Source organism: Merops nubicus, unplaced genomic scaffold (assembly GCF_000691845.1).
Source record: "Merops nubicus isolate BGI_N331 unplaced genomic scaffold, ASM69184v1 scaffold17691, whole genome shotgun sequence".
Lineage (NCBI taxonomy): Eukaryota > Metazoa > Chordata > Aves > Coraciiformes > Meropidae > Merops > Merops nubicus.
Window position 1 is genome coordinate 9972 of NW_008587771.1, and position 21325 is coordinate 31296.

The window sequence follows — 21325 nt, forward strand, 5'->3', positions numbered from 1 at the left end:
GTCCTCATTGTGGAGTAAGCAGAAAAGTCCCTCGGCTCGGGCAGCCTCTCAGAGCTGTCTGGAGAGTGTCTTCTGGCCTGGCACCACTGTGCCCTGCCCGTGGCTGCTGCTGGGCACTCAGAGCACTCCTGCTTTGGAATCGGCTCAGGCAGCAGCATGTGCCTCTCTTTTGTTCTTTCACAAAGAGATTTACATTGTTTTTTTCAGGCTAAAGGATGAAATGCTTTGCAGTTCAGCCAGGAGAGGTGTGCTGGGTTTGTGTAAATGCTGCAGCAGGTTAGGATTTCAGTAAGGGGGGTGGGCAAGGGGGAGGTACCTCGTGCCCCTCAGCAGCCTGAATGAACAGACCTTGGCTGCAATTCCTCTGCAGGATTGCTCTGAAAATGTACCAAAAGAGTCTGTAGAGTGGCACAGATATTTGTGGGGATACAGGAATGTGCTTTTCTGGTGCTGTGGTGAATTCCTTGGTGAGCAGCTACTGTGAAGGGCTGACTGTAAAGTGGAAGGGAAGAGAAATGCTTTAAGTGGGAATTATTGGGAAAATGGGATGCTGACTTTTTTTTATTTTACCAGACAAGATCTGCACTCTTCCTGAGATCAGGACATTAGTTTGGAGGATGTGTTTTGACTATGGCATCAAGGTAAATGCCCTTATGGCCTTGAGAAGACTGTATTTCAGCTTCTAGTAAAGAATTGCTGTTCACAGTAAAAGCTTTGATACAAAGGAATAATACTGGGACAGGCAGTTGTGACTAATCTTGGGGTGTTTGGCTTTGCTGGCTTAACATCTCAAAGGAATGGGTTTTTGGTTGCCAGGTGGAGTCTTCAAGTTTGTAAGTCACTTTGACACTTGATGGTTTGGTGTGTCACAAAGCAAGGTCCTACTTCAGGGCAAGCTACTGGTCACTCAGCAGAGGCCATGGCTGTGATCTGATGTTTAGCCAAGTGTCTCCAGTAGAAGGTCTTGAGCCTTTTGGGCTGAGGTGCCTCTCAGTGCCTGTTAGAACTTGTGCCAACCTGTGCCCACCTCTTCCCACAGCAGCCCTGGGGAAGGAGTGCACAGTTCTTGTCCCAGCAGAGCTCTGTCCCAGACTGGGGGGGTCTCTGCACAGCCACCTCACCCTTTTAGCTGTAGGGAGCAGCTGCAGAAGGGGCAGCTGGAAAAAGGAAATAGCAGAGCAGTGTGTGGGAGGCATGGGATTTATTGGAAATGAATATGGAACTACCTTTATCAGTCACAGAAGGAATTATTTTCTGCTATGAATAGGACAGGAAATTATTCCCTTCCCATCTCTGTGTGGGTCCTGGGGTGGCTGCAAGCTGTTTTAATTGCAGTCTTGTTTTGTGCTAATTGAATTTACCCTGAGACAAACATCATTTCGTGAACAATAATTTTTAACACATGGGGGGAAAAAAAAAACAAAAGAAAATACAGGGTAAAACAGAGTTCCAAAAGAAAAGACATTCTGGCTTCTTGTAGCACTTGGTTCCTTCTGTTGCCATGCCACCCTCCAGTACAGGTCCCCTAATGTGACATGCCCTGTGCAGGAAAAAGCTGTTTTTATTCTGTGAAATTGCCAGCAGAGGTTTTTGAGCTTGTTTTGATTTGATGCCCTAGCTTTTGGTTTAGGGAGGAAGTGAGCAGAGGATGATTTTTCACACTGCCTTTGGAAATCGTGGCTTTATTCTGTTGTATTTCTCTCTTTGGCATCTGTTTTCCTTGCTGAAGAATCCCAGTCTTTTACTACCCCTTTCCACAGGGAATCATTTCACTGAATCTCTCATTGCCCTGATGCTTGTCAAGCAAGGCAGAAGATACTTTGCATACAATCATTATTGCAAGTAAAGCATTTTTTCCCCTCTCTTAGTGCCTTGTAGTTGTTGCAGTGAAGACTGATGTTTTAAAGCAGGAGAGAAAATGTCTTTGGGGATGAGCAGGGGTTCCTGAGTGCTGGCAGCACTGGGGCTGTTGTGGCTGGGTGCTCTGGAGGCCTTGGCAGCCTGGTGCAAGTGGTTTCTCAAGAACAACAGAGAAAGCTGTAAGTGTCTGGGACTGTCTGGACCAGCTTTGGGATCTGCCCAAGTAGGAAGGAGAGTCTTTCATGCATCTCTTGGGTCTTCCTGAGGTTAGGGTGGGTACAGAGCTGTTACTGTAGCTGGTTGCTCTTGGAAGTCAGGGGGTGCCCAGGGAGCCATGTGCAGAGCTGAGGTTGGCTCAGGGCCATGCAGACAGGTCCCAGGCAGGCCCTGGGCAGTGGGGCTGCTCTCTGCCTGTGCTTGCCTCAGGGGCACTGCTCAGGAGCAGAGAAACGTGGGAGTTCTGGGGGGGGGTGTGTGTATTTGGTTAGCTTTAGAACAGATTTGTTTGTAGCCTGGTTGATGTTATACCAAAGGTTCTTAATGTGCTTAAACTCCTGTCTGATAATTACCTGACTTACTTTTGATACAGGCATCTGAGTAACTCTGCTTCAGTTAGAAAAGATCTCTGAACAGGTAGATGCTATGCCCAACTCAGCTGATTGCTCCTGCTGATTTCAGCTCGTGAACAGGAGGACAGAGCAAGTCCCTGAGCCTGTTCTTGCTTTTAGAGGTGGAAGGAAGAGGCACCAGTCATCCCACAAACCCGTGTGGTTCCCTGCTCAGCCGTGACTCTGGCACCTCACAAACGCAGCAACAGAAGCGATGGTGGCCGTGCTGGGGGCCCCTCTCTGCCCTGGGGGCCCCTCTCTGGCCTGGGGGCCCCTCTCTGCCCTGGTGTGGCTGCAGCTCAGCTGTGAGCCTGTAACAGCAGCTCTGGGGATCAGGAGAGGACACTGAGCTGTGTGTTTGCCTTGGCTTCCACTCCTCTTGTTAAAAGCAGTGCTGGAAGTTCAGCTGGAGCTGTGAGGGATTCCAGAGGTCCACCCGGGGCCTTTTCTGCTGGTACCTCAGGCTGTCTGTGGGGAGGTAGTTTTTTTGAATGTGAGAGTGTTCTGGGTGTGACCTGAGGATAGCTTCTGTCTGAACAACTGGCACTGTTTCAGGATCCAGCTCTTCATGGGTTAATGCCCCTTTTGGCCAGTTTTGAGCTGTGTCTGCATTTACCAGCTGCATGTTTTCTGTTCTGCAGGTGGGTTAGACAGGGAAGTTACTGACAGAGGCAGCCTCAGCAAACAAAAACAGCCTGAGAAGGTGTCAGAACTTAGAGGAGGAAAAATAAAAGTGTGCAGCTAGGTTGGTAGCATCTCCCTGATGCAGGAGGGTCCCTCCCTTCATCATGGGCATCAGTCCCCTGAAACATCTCCATGTCCTGAGCCACAGAGGCTCCAAGTGTGGGAGCAGGGAGAGAAAGTACTGAAAAGTATGAGCAGGGACAAAAGAAGTCTCAGGAAGGATCAGTGTTCCCTCCTCTTCTTGGGAATAGTGGAGTAACTTTGACATTTCTGGTCTGTGGGTTGGGTTTTATGTTGGACACAGAAGTTCTTCAGAGTAGGAGTATGTCAGTGGAAAGCCCTCATAGCACAAGGGGTAGTGCTACCAATGCAGAAAACAGCTTGTGCACTACAAGAGGCTTCACTTTGCTGCTCTTCTCCTCAGTGTGGGTGCAGGTGACACCTTCCTTTGAAACACTGGTAGTTCCTGCAGTCCTGTTTCTCTGCTTTGATCATCTGGCCCAGGTATGTCCAGGATCTGTGCTGGTAGCTCCTGGGAGGAACAGCTGAAGCTGAAGTCTTGAGAGTAAAAGCAGAGGTTTAAATAAGCATGAGGTCACTCCATAAAAATGGTGTGTCCTGCACAATAAATGCCATTTGTATCTTCAGACTTCACTGGGGATGAATCCATTTTATTCTACAAAGAGAACACATCTGGTCCTTTCCTACCACCTCCTGCAGCAGGCTGGAGATCTTCAGCTGATAAAATCATCTTAGAACAAAACTGAGAACATATTTTGTGTCCCAGCTGAGGTAGCCAATGAGGATTTTAGCTTTTTAGGATCAAGGAAAGCTGGGTTGCAGTAGAGGCAGAGAAGAGGATATTTCTATTCTGTGGCAGTCTTTTGAATTTTGACTTAAATCAGTAAAGAAAATTAACTTGTTTTTTAGCCATGTGCCAGAGGAAACTCCTTCCTAGCCAGCATGTAACAGAATGTAACTTCCCTGGTCTCCTGGAACCTGGGTATATGCATATAGGAATGTTAATATAATATATATAATAACATATAGAGCTATATGGCTTTTTCTTGATACCAACCTAAGCTTTGTTTTTACTTCTGTCTTCTCTAAACATGGAAAAAAAAAGTTCAACATGAGGGGCTGTTTGTAAGAGAACATCATAGCAGTTGTGTTCATCCAGTGTTTTGAGAGAAAACAGACCTGCCTGTGACAGCCTCTGAGCCTGGTGGTGTTCTGCAGCCCTCCTGCTCTCATCCTGGTCTTATGGACTCTGTCCAGCTTGTCTCTTTGCTTTTTAATTTATTACTCAAAAATTGTATAAAATACTTAAGCTGAGGCTTACTAGCACAGCATCATATTATTGCCCTGGGCTCCTTATGAGGTCCTGGAACCTTTAAATTTGATTCTCTGCAGCCACCCCCCCATTAAGAGATGAAGCTTCTAGCATATGCTAGTCTGCAGCCTGTTTAAATTTAATCTCTCCTGTACTGCCCAGCTCAGTGGGGTTATTTAATAGCACAGTGGTGCTGTCAGGAGATTTTCTTGCCATTCCCTGCAGTGTCCATTCATTCACAGCAAGAACAGTTGGTTGTGGAGAAACTAGGGTAAAGGAGACCTGGGCAATTTACTCACTCCAAAACAAAGTCCCATTCCTTCTGATAGATACGTTTCCAAACTGATTGGACAGAGCTCCAGCAATGAACCTCCCACCCTCACCCAACAGCTGCAGGTCAGCTTTGTCCTGGCCACAGCCGTGCTGTGTTTGCTCACAGGAGTGTCACCAGGAGGGTGCTGCTGACCCTGAGCCTTCCTGCACCTCAGGCTGTCTCTTTTCTCTTCATTTCTCTAAAAGCAGACTTAGATTATCCTGATATTTTGTTTTTGTTGGCAAGGCTGGGAGCTGAGGCTGCTGGCAGCTCTGGCATCCTGTCCCCAGAGGTGGGGGCTGTGTTAGCCCTGAGCAGTTCCCTGGGGGGGGTGCAGCACCCAGGGAGCAAACCAGCACCCAGTGCCCACGGGGGATCTGTCTGTAACTGGGAGCTGTTCTGACTGATCCCTGAATTCACCTGGAGAGCCCTGGGGCTGCACTTTTCTGGCTGCCAGGCTGAGATGCCAGTCAGTAAACCAGTGAAGGTATCACTGTTTGGAGTGAGATTTTGCCTCAAGCCCTTGAGGTGGGGTAGGAACGACTTGTTTGTGTATGTTGGGCTCTTGCTTTCTTCTTGGTCACATAAAGCAATCCTCGTGGAGCTGATGGCTCTTGGGGAGGATGAGGGTTGGCTGGTGTAGCAGCTTTGGCTGCCTTTGCAGAGGAGTCAGAACCATCATGAATTGCTTCAGTTGTTGTGTGCTCCTCTTGGTTCTGCTGGAGTGAAGCTGAGGAGTTTGTTCTTGGCAGACGTGAGCTGTAATCAGCCTCAACTCTGCAATAAGAAACAAAACAAAGCCCCACTGTTGTCTCAATTTAAAAAAATTAAAGTTGTTTTTGTATAAAATAGTGAAGACTTTCATGCAAATGTCTGGGCATTTGGGAGTTTTATGGCTTGGCAGTGGGATGATGTTCCTCTTGCTCTAACTGTGGCTCTTGCGGCTCCTCCTGATGAGCCAAGCTCATGAGTTCTCCTGCAGTTGTGTAAGTCACTGAAGTTGTTCCCAAATTCTCATCCTGAGCAGTCATGGGAAGCCTGCAGAGAGCTTCTCCCGTGGTTCTGCTCCCAGCTGCCATACCACTTCAGCTACAATGACTTATTCTGTTACTTTTTCCAGTCATGGTACTTTCTGAATTTCCCTTAAGCAGCAGAGGAGACTGTTAGAACTACAAGAAGACCTCTTGCAATGTCCTGGACAGCAGAGGGACGTGGGGTGGGGAGGAGACTCTGGCAAGTTAAATTAAAATCACTATTAACATGTTTCAGAGGTGTTGAACACAGAACTATTACCAGCAATTGAGAAATGATGACTATGATATATAATTAAATGGCTGAAATTTGCATCACATGAGAGCAGTGAAAGTGATAAATGTAATGCTGGTTTTTAGAGGGTAATGAGAGGATCCAGGAAACTGGCAGCTGACCCAACTTCCCTGCCTGCCTTGTCACTTAAGGCTATTTTGAATATGAGCTGGAGAGTAATAGTTTGTGCCACCTCCATGAGAAGCAGCAGCTGTAGTACAGAAGTGCCTCAGGGTGTGGGTGAGGGTGCTGCCCACTGCTATTGTGTGCTTGGAGTTTCAGGAGTCCTGGACAAATTCCCTCGTGCAGGTCTGTGAATGAGACTAAGCTGCCAGGAGTAAACAGTGTTGGCTCAATAACAGGCTAAAAACAGACTAAAAACTGGAAACAAGGGAAACTGTGCTCAGCTTTCAGAGCTGGGGGAGGCTGCCCAGTCTGTGCCAGCACATGTACTGTTCAGACTCAAACAGAGCTAAAACTGACCTCAGAGAGTGCAGAAGGATGTCACCCCATCCAATTCCTGTGCAGCCATGGCAGGTGGTGTCAGCACAGGCAAAGTAATAATCACAGGTAAAATACACTGCTCATTGTGCATGTACAGTGATGGTCTTTTAAAACGAGAGATTGCATCTTAATTAAGCAGTTATTTGGAAGTGTTGGCTCCTGGGAGTCAAAAGGCAAAATAGGGCTGGAAAGAAGAGAAGCAAGAAAGCATCTGACTCCCTGTACAGCCACAGTGGATGGGCAGGGCAGTTTCTGTGTGGGGTAGGTGAAGAGGTGGGTGAGGTGTCAGGAAGGTGGTAAGGATGGTTAATGGTGCAGAGGAGAGCTGAGGGCAGCAGTTGTGTAGACTGGGAGCTTTCAGCTCAGAAGACAGGGAGCTGCCCCTCAGGTTCCCTGTTAAACCCTTGGTGACAGCCAGTTGCTGTCCCAGCTTCCCGTAAATGTCTCTGCACCTTTCCTGGTTTCCAGCTGCTTCCAGAGGCACACACAAACAGGCTGGTGGATCAGGGGATCTCTGGTTCATCCAGCATTGCTGCTTTCACCTGACAGAGTGTTCTCAGGATTCATCAAAGGGTCTGCCAGGAACAGTGAGACTGTGCTAGGTGTGGCAGGGCTTTGTTTCCTCCTGGGTATCTTGTCCTGGCCAGTGCAGAGAGGCTGGGTGGGTTTGGTGTTCAGTGGCCCCAGTCAGAGCAATGCCAAGCAAGACCAAGAGCTCTCTTCTAGAATATTTCTGTTGACACCTTTTCCACGGAATTCCTGCAGCTCAGGTGGGTTGTGACCTGTCAAAGCTTTAATTAATGGTGTAAGACCAAGTCTGCTGCCAGGTCTGCCTGTAGGACAGTCCTCAGCAAGACTTCAGAGGAGGAATGGCTGCAGAGTCTCCCACACAGTGTTTTCTTTTGTGGGGCTTGGGTTTTAAGTTTAAGGACAGAGCCTTAAGAGGACATACCCAAGATGATCTGTGCTCTTGGGCCACTGGTTCAGGCTGTGTAAGCAACGCTGCAGGTAGTGTGTGAGTGATCAAGGAGATCTGGGGTGGATCATGGAGCAGGAGGCAATGCAGGGGAGATGAGCACCACTATTGCTCCTTCTGGAGTGAGGGGCTTGGGGGTGTGTAAAGGGAGCTTGCTGTGTCCACAGGGACTCACCTACTCACTCTCTCTGGCAGTTGGGGACATGGATGTGCAGAGTGGAATTTCCCTCTGTGAGGAAATGTCAGGTTTCTGGAGGAGAGCTGAAGCACAGCCTGGGTGGATGGAGCACTGCTCAGCTCTAGCAGCAAGCCCTGTGCAGCAGTAATTGCAGGTGCATGCAAAGAGGGCTTCATTTTCCCCAATTAATGATTCAGAAAGTTGTGAATGACACACAGGGTGACCTGTGTGGATCATTTGGAGGCAAAAACATTTGTTGCCTCAAAACTCTTTGGGCAGTGGCCAACTTTCAGAATTTATTAAAGGCAGTGTTGTTAAAGGGGTGGTGGAAACCATCCTGAAGAGTCTGAGTCAGCACAGGGATGGAGCCAATGTTCATCACTTCAGGTTTTGATGTGATCCCTTGGTGTGAAAATACATTTATAGAACTTTAATCCCCCTCAAAAATCGAGACTGTGACAGCAGAAAACCAGTGTGGCTTTAGTCCAGAACAGGATTTATTGTGCTGAAATCTCCTGCATACATGTCAGCACTGTGGAGTACCCTTTTCAGCTACTCCATGCACACAGATTTGCCATCACTGCATAAATCTTGGCTTTTTTAGGCCTCAGCTTGCTCTCTTGTCTCCTACACCAAGCCAGCAAGGCTCTGGATGAATTCTCACCCTTATGGGTAGTATAATTCTCTCCATATGGGTGTTCACAGGTGTGAGGAAGGGGCATCTGGTTGTGCCACTGGAGTACAGTGCTGCTGAGGGGATCCAGATGGGGATTACTGCAGCTTAGCTGGAGTTTCAGTGCAGTGTAAATACCCACACATCAGTTGTCCCTGTCCTTCCCTTACTGAATGGAGAGGCTAACACAGGCCTGCTCAGTGCACAGCAACACCAGAAACTGGTGATACTCAGCAAATATTGGCAAAACTTTTGAATTCTTCATCAAGATGTGTATTTTGGAGCCCTGTTTCTCTGGACTATCTACTTGATTAGAAAGGGTTCCATTCTTCTGGATTTTATCCAACTCTGGTAACTGAAAGTTGAGCTCTAAGAAGGATTTTTATCTCCTTGTGTGCATGTGATAAAAACTCTCTCAATTTACTAGCAGTGCTGCTTGAAAGGCACTGAGCAATTTTTACAGGCTGGCTGTGATGTGTTCAGTTCACAGCTGATGCTGACTGAACAGGAATATATTCTAGCTCATTAGTTTGGGCATTACAAATAAAAATAAGTTCATTAACGTACGAAGCAAATTTTGGTGTCAATAAAAGGGAAGAACTTTCACATCCTTGTGCTGTTGTCAGTGGTCAGACTTTCCTGTTTCACTCATCTGCAGCAATATAAACCACACTCTGTTTTGCTTTTATCAGCTGCCTGCAGAATTGCTGCTTCTCCTCAATTCCTTCCCCTCTCCTTTTATTCCCCTTTATTCCCCTTTCCCCTCCTTTATGCCCAGTGCTTTGCTGCACCATTTCTTTTTAATGTATTGATCCTTAGCAGACAGGAGCACCAGCATGCTCAGCCAGTGAGGCTCTGGAACAGCTACAAGAGATGAGAGCTGTGTTTGGGTTGGCAGAGCAGGCTGGCCCCTGCAGAGCTGTGTGTGAGGCCAAGGTCCTGCTTTGGTGGGAGCCAGCCAGAGTGCAGCACCCAGAGTGGAGAGCCTGCAAAGCTGCCCGCTCTGAGCTGGGGGTTCAGCTGGGGGAGCAGATGGTCTCTCATCTGCCTGGGTCTGCTTCCACAGAGTTTATTTTCCAGTGAAGGGGAAACCCTCACTGAGCTGAGATTCCGATGGGAACCAGCGGCTTGACCAGTGTCAGCAGCTTAATGAGGAGTTCTGGTTACTAATTAGCTGAGTGAGAGGATAATACAAGGTTTCAGTAACTGCTGAGCCATCGATCTGAACCCTGTTTCAGGGGTTACACGTTGTTTACAGAAGATGAAAATCCCCTTCCTTGGCTCAGTAGCTCTGATGTGCCCTGTTGCTGGTGGTCAGTCCTGCCCCCGCGGCGGCCCGAGGCCTTTCCCAAACCACATGGGAACAGCTCCACCAGCCAAGCAAACAAGCAGGAGAGGAGCAGAGGCAGTGAGGAAGGGAAGGGGGATTGGGATCTGAAGATCTCCAGAGCTGAAGGATCTCAGCACTAGCAGGCTGGTGGCCCTGGACCTCAGGAACACGTTAAAGAGGAGGGTTCATGGGAAGGGCAGAGAGCAGCAGAGCTGGGTCGGGTGGGGTCCCTTCCCTGGCACTGCAGGGAAAAGACAGTTTAAGCATCTCTTACATTTATTTTTAAATGTATTTCATGACACCAAGTTAGGATTGCTGTTTACTGCTTACAGTGTGTAACGTTTCACCAGGCAGTTAAATATCTGCTGTTTCTGTTCCTTGGCAGCTGTGTCTTGCACCACTTGACAGTTCTCTGGTGGTTGGTGGAGGGATCAGGAGGAGCCACTTTAGTGTCCTGGGGGATTTATCCCTGCTTTGAAGGGACTTGTTGCCCCTCCTGGGGGAGGACAGAGTAGCAGAAAGGTTCTGCAGCATTCTTTTAAAAAAGGCACCGTGTGTCCCTGGTTTGAGGCAAACCCTGAAACTTCACCTGACTGTACTTAGTGCTTCCCTGTGTGTTTGGGAGCTTAAACAATATGGTTACAGGAGCTGTATTCTGGCAAGTTCATTAGACTACAGACTACTTGATTTATTATCTAGGAATATTTTATGATCTTTGAAAATAAGCCTTTTATTGGCTTGTATTTCTAAACCCTGGTCATGTTGTGGTTAGGGCTGTTTAGCACAGGCTGATGGTGGTTGTAAAACAAACTGGAGAAGATCATAAAAGCACAGAGTCTGTGCTCTGCATGTGCTGGAGTGGGGCAGTGCTTCAGCTGGGGGAAGAGGGTTCACCTGACAAAGACATGGAGCTGGTAATTTTTTCCATTATCATGAAAAAAATAAGAATTTTAGAACTGAACCAGAGTTTTTTCACAAGAAAACGAACATGTCAGAGGGATGAGATTTAATTACAAACATTTAAATGCCCAGGAGGCTTGGCTTCTTGGTGTTGGAACTGCTGTGTTAGGAATGTGCTCAGGCAAGCACCATGAGGTGTGAAATGTCTTGTGGGTTGTTTTCGTGATGCTGAGGGAAGTGTGCTTGGAGATTCACCAGCCTCCTGACAGCCTCCTGCAGGAACATCTGCTGTGCTTAGCCACCACCAGGGATGGGTTGGGACCCCTGTGGAGAGCTGAGGCAGAGCAGCCAGGGCTCTCAGGGGAGCCTGGCTTGTGTCTCCTTTTCAGCCTCAGTTTCCTGAAAGAGCAAGACCTGTGTTGGTCCTTGGACCATCTGTTCCTACTAATGTTTTTTTGAGCCAACCAGAGAAGAGGGGGAGCCTCTGCCACTGCCCCAGCCCTCACCCCAGCGGGATGGCAGAGGCCAAAGATGGGATCAGCACTGCTGAAGCTTCACGTCCAATCTTCTGCTGAGCAGCAGGGCCCCTGCTCCCCTCTGCCAGTTGTTGTTCCTTGGGAGGCAGTGCAGGGAGGGGTGGGCTTGAGGTGAGATGGGGGTTGCAGATCCATGGGTGGTTAACCTCCCTTGACTTTCACAGTTGATGAAATAACTGACTTTGCTAGGTGCTGTGTGTCTCGGGGTCAGAATTCCTGCTCTCTGACCAGGCAGAACCCAATGGCTTTGCACTTGCAATACTGAAAATGTGTTATTTTGTTTCCCAAGTCCAGTGGCTGTGGGGCTGCAGGACATAGGTAGGTCTTCACAGTCTCTCCCCTGCAGGTAGGCAGCTGCTGTGCTCTAGGCTGGGTGTTGCACATGGAACATCCCTGTGCACCTTAGAGCTTTTTGTAGTGCTGGCTCTCGCTGCAGTAGCATCCACTCCTCATTCCTCTGTGTTTTGACACAGTTTTGTGCTGAGTGAAGGACTTCAGGGCATGGAAGTGCTGGTGTAGGAGGAGGGCTTCCCAGCCAACACTGCCCTGTGCTTGGAGTTGCATCAAAGCCACTCCTGCTGGTGTCCTCCAAGCTGGCACCTTCCCCTGCACTCAGTTCTTACTGTGTGTGTCTCCCGTGTCAGATGTGCAGCGTTCCCTGCCTGCCCCGGGGAGCTGTGGATCTTTCCTGGATGTAGATCTCCTCCCTCTGGCGTGGCTCTGGGGAGCAGAGGTGCTGGGGCTGGGTCTCAGGCAGGGTCTCTCTGTGCAGGTTTGCCATCCTGTGTGGGCAGCTGGCTGAGCAGGAGAGCATCCAGAGGCGCATCCAGACCGGGCACCTCTTCAAGGTGAGTGGAGAGGACGTGCTGGGCTTTGTCTGAGTACTGAACAACACTTAGTCCTGAAATTTAGGGAAACTCAAGTGATAATCTCAAGAAGATGTGATGCGTGGGTGGTTTGGGCTGAGGAAAGTGATTCCAGCAGTGTGTGGTGAGGGGGACTGGTCTGGCTCTGCATTTTTGCATCCTATAATCTCAGACAAAAAAAAGAAGAAAAGTCTTGCAAGTAAAAATTATGTATATGGTGAGACTGAGAACTGGAAACATGAAATTACCATGTGGTAATACAACACAGCACCAGCTTCTTTCAGTAAGTGCCTGTGAGCATGTGAGCATGCTTGCACCCTCCCTTAAATGCAAAGCAGTTATTTTTCACAGAGGATTTAATCTGCCTCAGATGCTTTATTTGCCTTCCCTGCACAGCAGAGGTGTTACAGGGGGAGGGATGCCCCTGGCGTGGTCACTGCAGGGCTGGCCATGTATAATCAGAACCTCGTCAGCTATGGACACAGCCCCTAATTTGGTTATGTCCAAGCTCTGAAAAGGTGGTAGGATAAAATGAAGGGCAACTTTGGGTTATTTGTGTGTAATAATTCTCATTGCTAAGGCTGATAAAATGCTAGTTTTGTGTCTTCACTGAAACCATTTTAAGAAAATTGTGAATCTCTCTGTAGCTATAACTTCACTGGTCACTGACACTTAAATTGTGGACTTCTTCCCTTCCTCTTTCCACCTTCATTCACCTGTTCTTGTGGACCTTGTATTTGCTTAAAACAAAAATGTAACGTGTGCTGGTGATGATTCTCCACAGGAGCACATTGATAAAGCAATTGAGCTGAAACCAGAGGATCCGCAGTCTTACTATCTCCTGGGGAGGTGGTGCTACCAGGTAAAACAGGCCATTGCTGCCTAGTGCTGTTCTCTTCCTCCTTGGAACTTTATTCCCTGTTTGAATGGAAGACAGGTGGCTTCAAACCCCCAGCCATGGGGACTGAAGACACTCTTTAGCTGCTGAACTCAGGTATTGTTTCAAAGTAAGGGAAAGGAAATGTCCTGGTGGCTTGAAGAAGCAGTTTTAAAGTTGCAGTTGCGTGGGATCTAGAAACATCTCATTTCAGTCCTGAAACACTGCTGAGAAAAACACTCCACTAATGAATACTGTAGATGCATTGCATTCAGAAACCTCTTATGATGTAAAAACTCATGTTCTTGTACATGTAGCACCTCAATGCTTTTATAAAAGCATTATTGAAATTATTGTCTGCCAGGGCACAGCATCCTTGAGGATCTCTCAGCTTTCTGTGTTCTCTTATCTGGAGCCAAGGGCTCTTGGGCAGCCCATCTGCCTCCTGTGGAGCCTGGAGTGTGTCCCCTCCTGCTGGGGCTGCCACTCGCAGCACTAGGGATTAAATAGTTGGGTCTTTAATGAGGATTCAGGTGGGCTCAGGTCCCCCACGGCGAGGAAGGGGGACACAGCGCTGAGCTGCTCTCTGCAAGCAGCTGAAGGCCAGAAGAAGGTGGAGAAAGGTTTGTGACAGTGAAGACATGCTGGAGTTCTCAGAAGTGTGAGGAGTGCAGTTTTGTGTTGGCAATGCCCTTTGCTCCTGCTGCTGTAATACTTCTGTGCCCAAGGCAGAAGGCTTTAACAGTGCTTGGTGTACCTCCAGGCAGTGGAGTAAAAGCTCCAGGGGTTTTGCTGTTTCATTTAGTTATTGCCACTATTCTGGTTGTCTTTTTTTTTTCCTGTTTTTTTGGCCCTTTCCCAGAGGGAACCTGTTGGCTCAAAGTGTTGTTTCTGAACTGCTCTGAGCTGGAGCTCCAGAGGGCTTTTCAGTCACTGCAGGCAGCACGGGAGGCGAAATGGCAAAGAATGAATGAGGAAGAGCACTAGCTGCAAACTAGCTCACTGCTCCCCATGCCTTGCTCAGTAAAAACAAGCTACCTTCAGTCCTTTAAGCACATATGGATGTGATCAAGGACATTTCAGGGCTGGCAAGAGCTTCTGCACACAGTGTATCTGTCTAATGCTTTGCATGTGTTTCCTCTGCCCTTGTCACACCAAGTGTCAGAGGCACTGGCAGAAGCGTGCCGGCTGCTCCGTGGTTCCTGACAGGGAAAAGCTCAGAGTCAAATACCATAAATCAGATTTAGTGCCTATAAAAAGAGCGTGCAGTAACTATCTACTTCTCAGTTTATACAATTTGAGAGCACTTTGCTGCTGTTTCAGCTGAAGCCACATTGCAGAGATGGGAGCTGAGATGATTGACACTGGTAATTACAGAGGAGCTGAACTAGGGGAAGCTTCCAGTGCTTTAATCTGTCGTGGGCTTTCCACTCAACCTTACTGCTCTTGGAGCTGCTGAGGCTGTGAAACAAATCCAGATGTGTGCAGAAATGTGTTTGGGCTTCTGCTGTTCTGCAGTGTAAGGACTGTACAGTATCAAACAAGATATTAGCAGAAGTTAGTCCTGTGCATCCTTTCCCTCACTGGAATTTCAGGATATTTCTTATTTGAGAGAGAGGAGTTGGGAGGAGGAGAAATTTCATTAAATAATTATGATAGCCACCTATTTCTCAAAATGTGACACTGTGTTGGTGGGAAGGCCTTGGCTTGCCTCTCTTGAGGGTTCTTGGTATGGGGAGAGCTCATTCCTGTACGAGACTGGAGCTGGGAGATGGGAGGGCTCCACATGTGGATCTGCCCCAGTGCCCGGGTGGGAGCTGGTGGGGGCTGCCAGGGGCTGGTGGGGCTGTGACCCACTGTACGAGACTGGAGCTGGGAGATGGGAGGGCTCCACGTGTGGATCTGCCCCAGTGCCCTGGTGGGGGCTGGTGGGGGCTGGTGGGGCTCTGACCCAGCGGGCTGAGGCTCTGCACCACCCACACTGCTGCCCCTGGCATGTTCAGCTGCAGGGACAAGTGTGACTTTGAGTCCTCTGGGTGTGGCAGCTGACGTGTGGAACTGCAGAAGGTGTCCTGAAGGATAAGGCTGGGACAGGGAAAAGCAAATCAGGTTTAATTCTGTGGCCAGACTTGGATTCCCACCCGGAGTCCACTGACCCTGCTGAAGTCTGGGGGTTTCTCCCAGGCACACGGGTGAGCTGCAGGAAGCTGGGTCACTCCTTGTCCCTGCACTTCTGAAACACCCTGTCTCCAGCAGGTCTGATGGCCTCATCTCACTCTCTCTGCAGGTTTCCCATCTGGGATGGCTTGAAAAAAAGACAGCTTCTGCTTTGTTTGAAGCCCCCCCCACGGCTACGGTGCAGGACGCGCTGCAGAACTTCCTACGGGTGAGGAACTCCCGTGGGCTGGGCAGTCACTGCCCTGGCAAACACTGCAGTACTCTGCTCAGACTGCACTCCCCAGCTGCTCTGTGGTACATCTCCATGGGCTAGGACCCCTGGAAGAAAAGCTGGGGAAAGCAAAAATTGTGGAGCCTCTGCTAGGGAGTAGCCAGACAGAAGAATGTGATTTTTGAAGACATCAGAACTAGACCCAGAGTGTTCAGAAGTGGTTTTAAGGGAGTGATTCGTTGCTTGATACTAAATGCAGATGGTCTGTGTGCTTTCAGGGCCTCTGAGATTGGTTTGAGCTCATCCCTGGGAACACTTGTGTAGATTAATTCTGACAGTTGAATTTCTCTCAGGGTATTTTATTAAAAGGCTGTCTGGTTAGGTCAGACTTCTCCAAGAGTTTGAAGACAACTACTTTAAGGTTTCAGGAGCACATTGCTTATGTATTTCTAGAAAGAAATTTTTAGAAGCATTTCCTATAGTGTGGGAATCCTACCTCTCTTTTTTGAGCTTATAGTTCCTATTGCAAGGGTCTGCACGAGATGAATGAGTTGAAGACTCTTTGGCTGTGCCTGGGAGAACTACTCTTCAGCACCTTTGAAGAAGTGTTACAGAAACAGATTCCACTACCACTTTATAACTCTCAGACGTGGCCAGCACTTCTGCAGTGTCAGGGAGTATCATACGTGGTTCATTTTCTTGTAGTTTTGCCAAAGTGTAGTTGATTGAGGGGAAAGTTGTGATAGGTGTCTGCCCTAGACAATATACCTTTCAGTCAAAGGGGTTAAATCGTTTCAGAGATATTTGAGTCAGTGTTTTGTTTCTTTTCATTAGAGAGAGAAATAGCTTATCACTTTGATAAGCTGTGGTTTGAAATGCAAACTTACATTTTTCTAAGCTTTTGTCAAACAGAGAAAATGGTAAGAGAGCACAAAACAACCCCTCTGGAAGCTCAGTGTCCCCCAGACAAGTGCAGGTCCCATGTGCTCAGCAGAGTCCCTTTCAGCTTTCAGCCACACTTGGCACGTGTCAGGGGAATGGAAACCTTCCAGCAAACTGCAGCTCTGGGTTAGTCACAGGCTGGAGGAGGTCTGAGGCCAGACAGCAGGAGGAGGAGGAGGAACATTCTCTGTGTTGTGCTCCTGGTGCTTCCTCTGGGGTCTGGGCTCGGGTGTCTGTACGACACGCTGGGGAGCTCGAGTGCAGATGGGACGTGGGTCAAGCCAAGGGCTCACAGCATGAACATATGGGAACAGAGTGGCTTGGAGAGTGGTGACTGTGACTGAGGTGAATGGAAGAGGCAGAGGGCTCTGAGTAACTGGGGAACTGGGAATTTGTAACTGGGAAGGAGAAGATGAACTTGGGGAAGATTCCTGAGGTTTGGCACCACCGTAGTCAGGAGAAGCCCAAGTAGATGAGACTGAATGGGCAAGGAGGTTGACAACAGTGCAGAGATGTGTGCTGGAGGAGGTCCTCGGGCTGGTGCTGAGTTGCCCTGAGCTTCTGAGGGCTCAGCTCCCCTCCCTCACCTTTCCTGCACAACAATGCAGTTAGGTGAGAGCCTGAACGCTGCTCACTGAGTCACAGGCACATCAGGAGCATGTGAGGATTTACTGACCTTTCCTGCGCAACACTGAGGTGAGAGCCTGAACGCTGCTCACTGAGTCACAGGCACATCAGGAGCATGTGAGGATTTACTGACCCAGGCAGGCAAGCCTGTGGGGAGTCCTGACACTGATCTGTGTGTTTACAAAAGCAGGGCTTTAGTCTTGTTCTGGTTTGGGTTTTTTTGATTTATTTTATTTTAGAGTTGCAGTGGGCCTGATACAGGCATTGACTGTGTCCTTTGCCTGTCCTAATGTCTGCTGTCCTAATGTCCTGATATCCCACCCTCCCCTCTGCTCTTTGCAGGTTGAGGAACTGAGCCCAGGCTTTTCCAAAGCAGGAAGAGTCTACATTGCCAAGGTAAGCAGCCACCCATCACCTTCTTTAGTTCAGTCAGATGCTTCTGGTACAAGAAATATTTGTATTAAAACCCAGCTGTGGCTGTGAAGTGCTAAGCACCTGTAAATTACTCCATGCAGAAGCAAGATTTTATAAGCTGATGCCATTTCTAGAAAAGGCCAAATCACCCAGTGCAGAGGCAGTACAAGTCAGGGAGGATTTTGCCTCGAGCCACCCAGTGGGGAGCATCCTTCCTGTGTTTTAACAGAGCCACTCTGTATAAAGTGGCACTGGGAACTTGTAAGCCACAGGCTGTAGGTTTAAACACCCCACCATGGACCTGTGTGGTGGATACTGGAGGAGAATCATGGGGAAAAGTAAAGGATAAAGTGCATCAGTATTTTACCAGTACAGATGGGAGTCTTGAGCAATGATTAAACACCCCAAGTGCCTGGGGCTGGAGCTTGAAGAACTTCTTGTTTGCATTGAGAGAATAATTGGGTTTGAACTCTTAAATGTTAAAATTGCTGCTTAGTTCCTACAGCCTCCAGCTGGAGTCTAGAAATATTTAAAGCCCAAGTAGCTTTAGAAGTATTAGCCAGAGTGGGTGTAGCAGAGAGTAGCTGTAGTCATTCCCTGTGAAATTCCTGAATTCCCAATGTCCCAGAGAGTGTGAACTTCAGGAGGATAGCGTGCAAGTCGTAGGAGCTGCTGGGTCTGGAGAACGTTATTACTGGAACCTGGGTGCAGAATTCATTCCACAAGGAGCCTCTTGTGAAAGGAAACTAAACAGAGGAGGAAAACCCAGCACGAGGTGTCGTAGCCTTCCAGCAGCTGGGCTTTGTCTGGGGGTTCTGCAGCTCCCTGTGTGTTTGTAGTCACGAGTCTCTGAGGTCAGACAGCTGCATGCCCACCAGCCAGCCAGCCTCCTGTTGCTGCCTGCTTGGGTACCAGGTTGACTGAGCTCTTGGTTGCTCCTCCCTCTGCTCATCCATCTAGCCAGCATCCATTTCAACTCAAAATCACCCCTGAATGTCTTGTATGGAGAATGGAAGACTTGGAACTTACTTCCAGTGAAGTTACAGCAGCAAATCCTTGCAAGTCTTAACCAGAACAGATTTTTAGCGTTGATGTAAGAGTCTGGGTTTCATTGCATGGAATCTGCATGGGTCAATAGTTTTTGTTGGGTCAGTAGTTTTTGTTGGGCTAATAGTTCACCACACGTCTGGGAGACGTGGCTGAGCCTCAGAAATACCCTGCAGACAGAAGCTGGCATTGAGGTTAATAGGACCACTTGGATCTGTTTGATTTGGCTTCGTTTCCTCATCCCAGGCTCTGTCACTTTGGATCACATCCTTAATCACAAGATTTTAAAAGTGCAACTGATGTCTAATTGTTTTGAAGGATCTAGTGCTCTAATGGCTCAAACGTCAAAGAAAAAAAAAGTGGTTTAGAGTCATCTTCCAACATTTTTGATTGATATGCAGGGACACAGAGTTTTTAAAGGCTTCAAGGATGTCCATGACTCCATCTATTTTGAATTCAGCAGATGCAGAAATCTGACAGTGCTCACAGCAGAACAGACAGTTCTCTCCCAGAACGATCCCACGACGCAGGAAAGTCACCAAAATACACCCATGCACCGACTGTGCTGTGACATTTCAGTGTCTGGAGTGACAGCCCTGCAGGAGTTTCACTCTTACCCTTATCCTCACTGAATGTTGGCTCTTTATGGCAGTGACAGCAGTGATTAATTGCATTGCTGACGGGTGTTTTTAGCAACCACTTCCTTTTACCATGCTTACTTCATAGTCCCCAAATGCCTCCATGACTCTCTAGGCACAGAAACCTTCCTGTTCCACAGAGGGGTGACTGTTTCTCTGGAGAGGAGTACACAGTGAGGAATATTTCACACCTGGTGTGAGGCCTGTAGGTGTTAGATGTGATGGTGCTTGCAGCTGAACTTCATTTTTTAGCAGCCTAGGGACTGTCAGCTCCTTGAGATGATGTGCTCCTGGTGTAGGGGTTTCACAGTGAAAGTGGTGTCAGGAATAGTGGTTAAGTGGAAATCAAAACAGAGCTTCAAAAATGGTGAAAAACACAGGGACTCCTTAAAATCTCCAGATGAAAAACCAATCTCTGTACCCAAAACAAAAAAAGAAGGAAATGTGGCATTTCATAATCTGATGGTGATTATAATGCTTTGTGAATGAAGGATACTGCAGGAAGTGTCAGAAGCCTGAAACTGTACAGTGCCACTGGTTAAGAGGTAGAAAGAGGCTCTTGTGACTGGTTGCCAGGGTCCATAATTGCTCAGTTACATTTGCTGCCTATTTTCCCCTGTTCTCACATTGTCATTTTTGTTGCAGTGTTACAGGGACCTGGGGAACAACACTGCAGCTGTTCTCTGGATGAATCTCGCTTCAGAGCTGCCAGTTAACACAAAAGAGGTACCAGTCTCAGCACACAGTGATGATAAACAGAGAGAAAATTGTTTTCTAGAAGATGTTCCAGCTTGTAAGCCCAGGTTTTAAAGTATTTTGTTCCTTAGTGTGGACTCTGTTCTCTGGAGACCTGTTGCCCAAGTGCCTAAAGCAATTCAGCAAAATACTGAAAAATATTAGGAAGTTGAGGGAGTGTCTGATAGGGGCTCTCGTGCTGCTGAGTTAGCTCAGAAGTTTGTGTGCCACCCAGCTGCTTCATTTTTTTATTATCTAGGATAATTCAGCTCTTTTATTACTGGGACAGAGCAGCCTCTGCTGCCTTTTAGAACTGGCAGTGGTCCCCAGCTGGGAGCTCTGTGGCACTTGCCTTTTCCTTTGCACTTTTCCTCTTAAGCAGAAACTGGATAGAAGGTGCCCTCAAATTACTGCCAGTTAGGAAGCTGAAGAAAACCACATCAGCTGTTAGTATTAATCTGATGTTATTTGCATCTTCATGGGAAAAATGGAGGTGCAGTAATGTAGGCAGGGTCCTCCAGCTCATAGAGCTGAGGCTGGTGGAATGAACGTTCTGGGTGGAAGGCAGAGCTACAGAACTATGCAGCATTTTCATGCCACTCTGTTTTTAAGGCTGTAATGAGTTTTTAGATTACTGTAGCAAAAGTTTTGTGCTGAAATTCAAACCACAGGTATGCAAGAGATCCTGGCAACCTTGGCAAGGAGCTGCTTGCCTGTGCTACCACCTGCAGGGCAGAGGCCAGGAGTGCAGAATCCACCTGGCCCTGGCTGCTGCCAGGTCTGGGGGAACCAGGGCATGGAGCAGGATATTTCCCCCTACACAAAGGGAATAATACCCTGGCTTTGCCTGGTGAGGAGCTGCCTCACCACATGCCATTAGAAATCTCTCTAATAGAGTTAGAATGGTTGTCTGATGAGTAGAAAGAGGGTTTTTCCAAAAGAACAAGGAATGTGTGTGTTGGAGGCATTAGAGTTTAGTTGGAGAAGTGCTGAGATTTTCAGGAAGGATCAGAGGAGAGCTGCAGAGGGAAGAGCCACGAACAGACAATGCTCTCTCCTGCTCTGAAATTCGGAGTGGGAGGCGAGCAGGGAAGCCAGTGCTTAAGAGGCTTTAAGTCTTTGCACATCAGTCAAATAATGTCCATCATGCTGAGAAGGAAAAGCAAAGGCATTTATCCAGACCTTGAAAGTTGGGGGGTGGGGGGAAAGCAGAGGTTTGAGTTCTGCTGGTTTGGTTGTCACTTCTTGTCTCTTAAAAGGAAACAAAAGAAACTCTCTGGTATTCGGAAGACTCCAGTAGGCTTCCGAGGCAGTAGTGTTGAGAGGGAAGCACGGGGGGAGAATAAAAGCTGTAGGGGGATAAATACAAGGCTGGGGGTGTAGGTAAAACGTGGGTGGGTGGGAGCAGGGCAGGGGGTTCTCCCTGCAGTGGTCTCGGGGTCTCACCTGCTGTGCCCCTGCAGGACGCGGAGAGCGAGCGGGAGCTGGCGGAGCTGCGCGCGGGCACCCAGCAGTAGCAGGAGCAGGGACTGCCCAGGGCACGGCCCCTGCCCCACCTGGAGGAGCCACGGCAGCCCAGGGGACAGCCCC

At 48.4% G+C, this 21325-nt stretch overlaps 1 protein-coding gene across 1 annotated transcript in view; it reads left to right on the forward strand.

Annotated features, from left to right (window-relative positions):
- The window catches only part of RMDN3 (regulator of microtubule dynamics 3), a gene marked incomplete at its 5' end in the record, with an annotated part of 30328 nt that extends 9076 nt beyond the window's left edge, over positions 1 to 21252 (forward strand). Inside the window, 6 exons of the mRNA XM_008949062.1 lie at positions 11973 to 12048; positions 12851 to 12928; positions 15231 to 15329; positions 17244 to 17297; positions 19646 to 19726; positions 21199 to 21252. Of these exons, the coding sequence (XP_008947310.1) occupies positions 11973 to 12048; positions 12851 to 12928; positions 15231 to 15329; positions 17244 to 17297; positions 19646 to 19726; positions 21199 to 21252 (442 nt within the window). The remainder of the gene's footprint in view (positions 1 to 11972; positions 12049 to 12850; positions 12929 to 15230; positions 15330 to 17243; positions 17298 to 19645; positions 19727 to 21198) is intronic.
- Between the last annotated feature and the right edge of the window lie 73 nt (positions 21253 to 21325).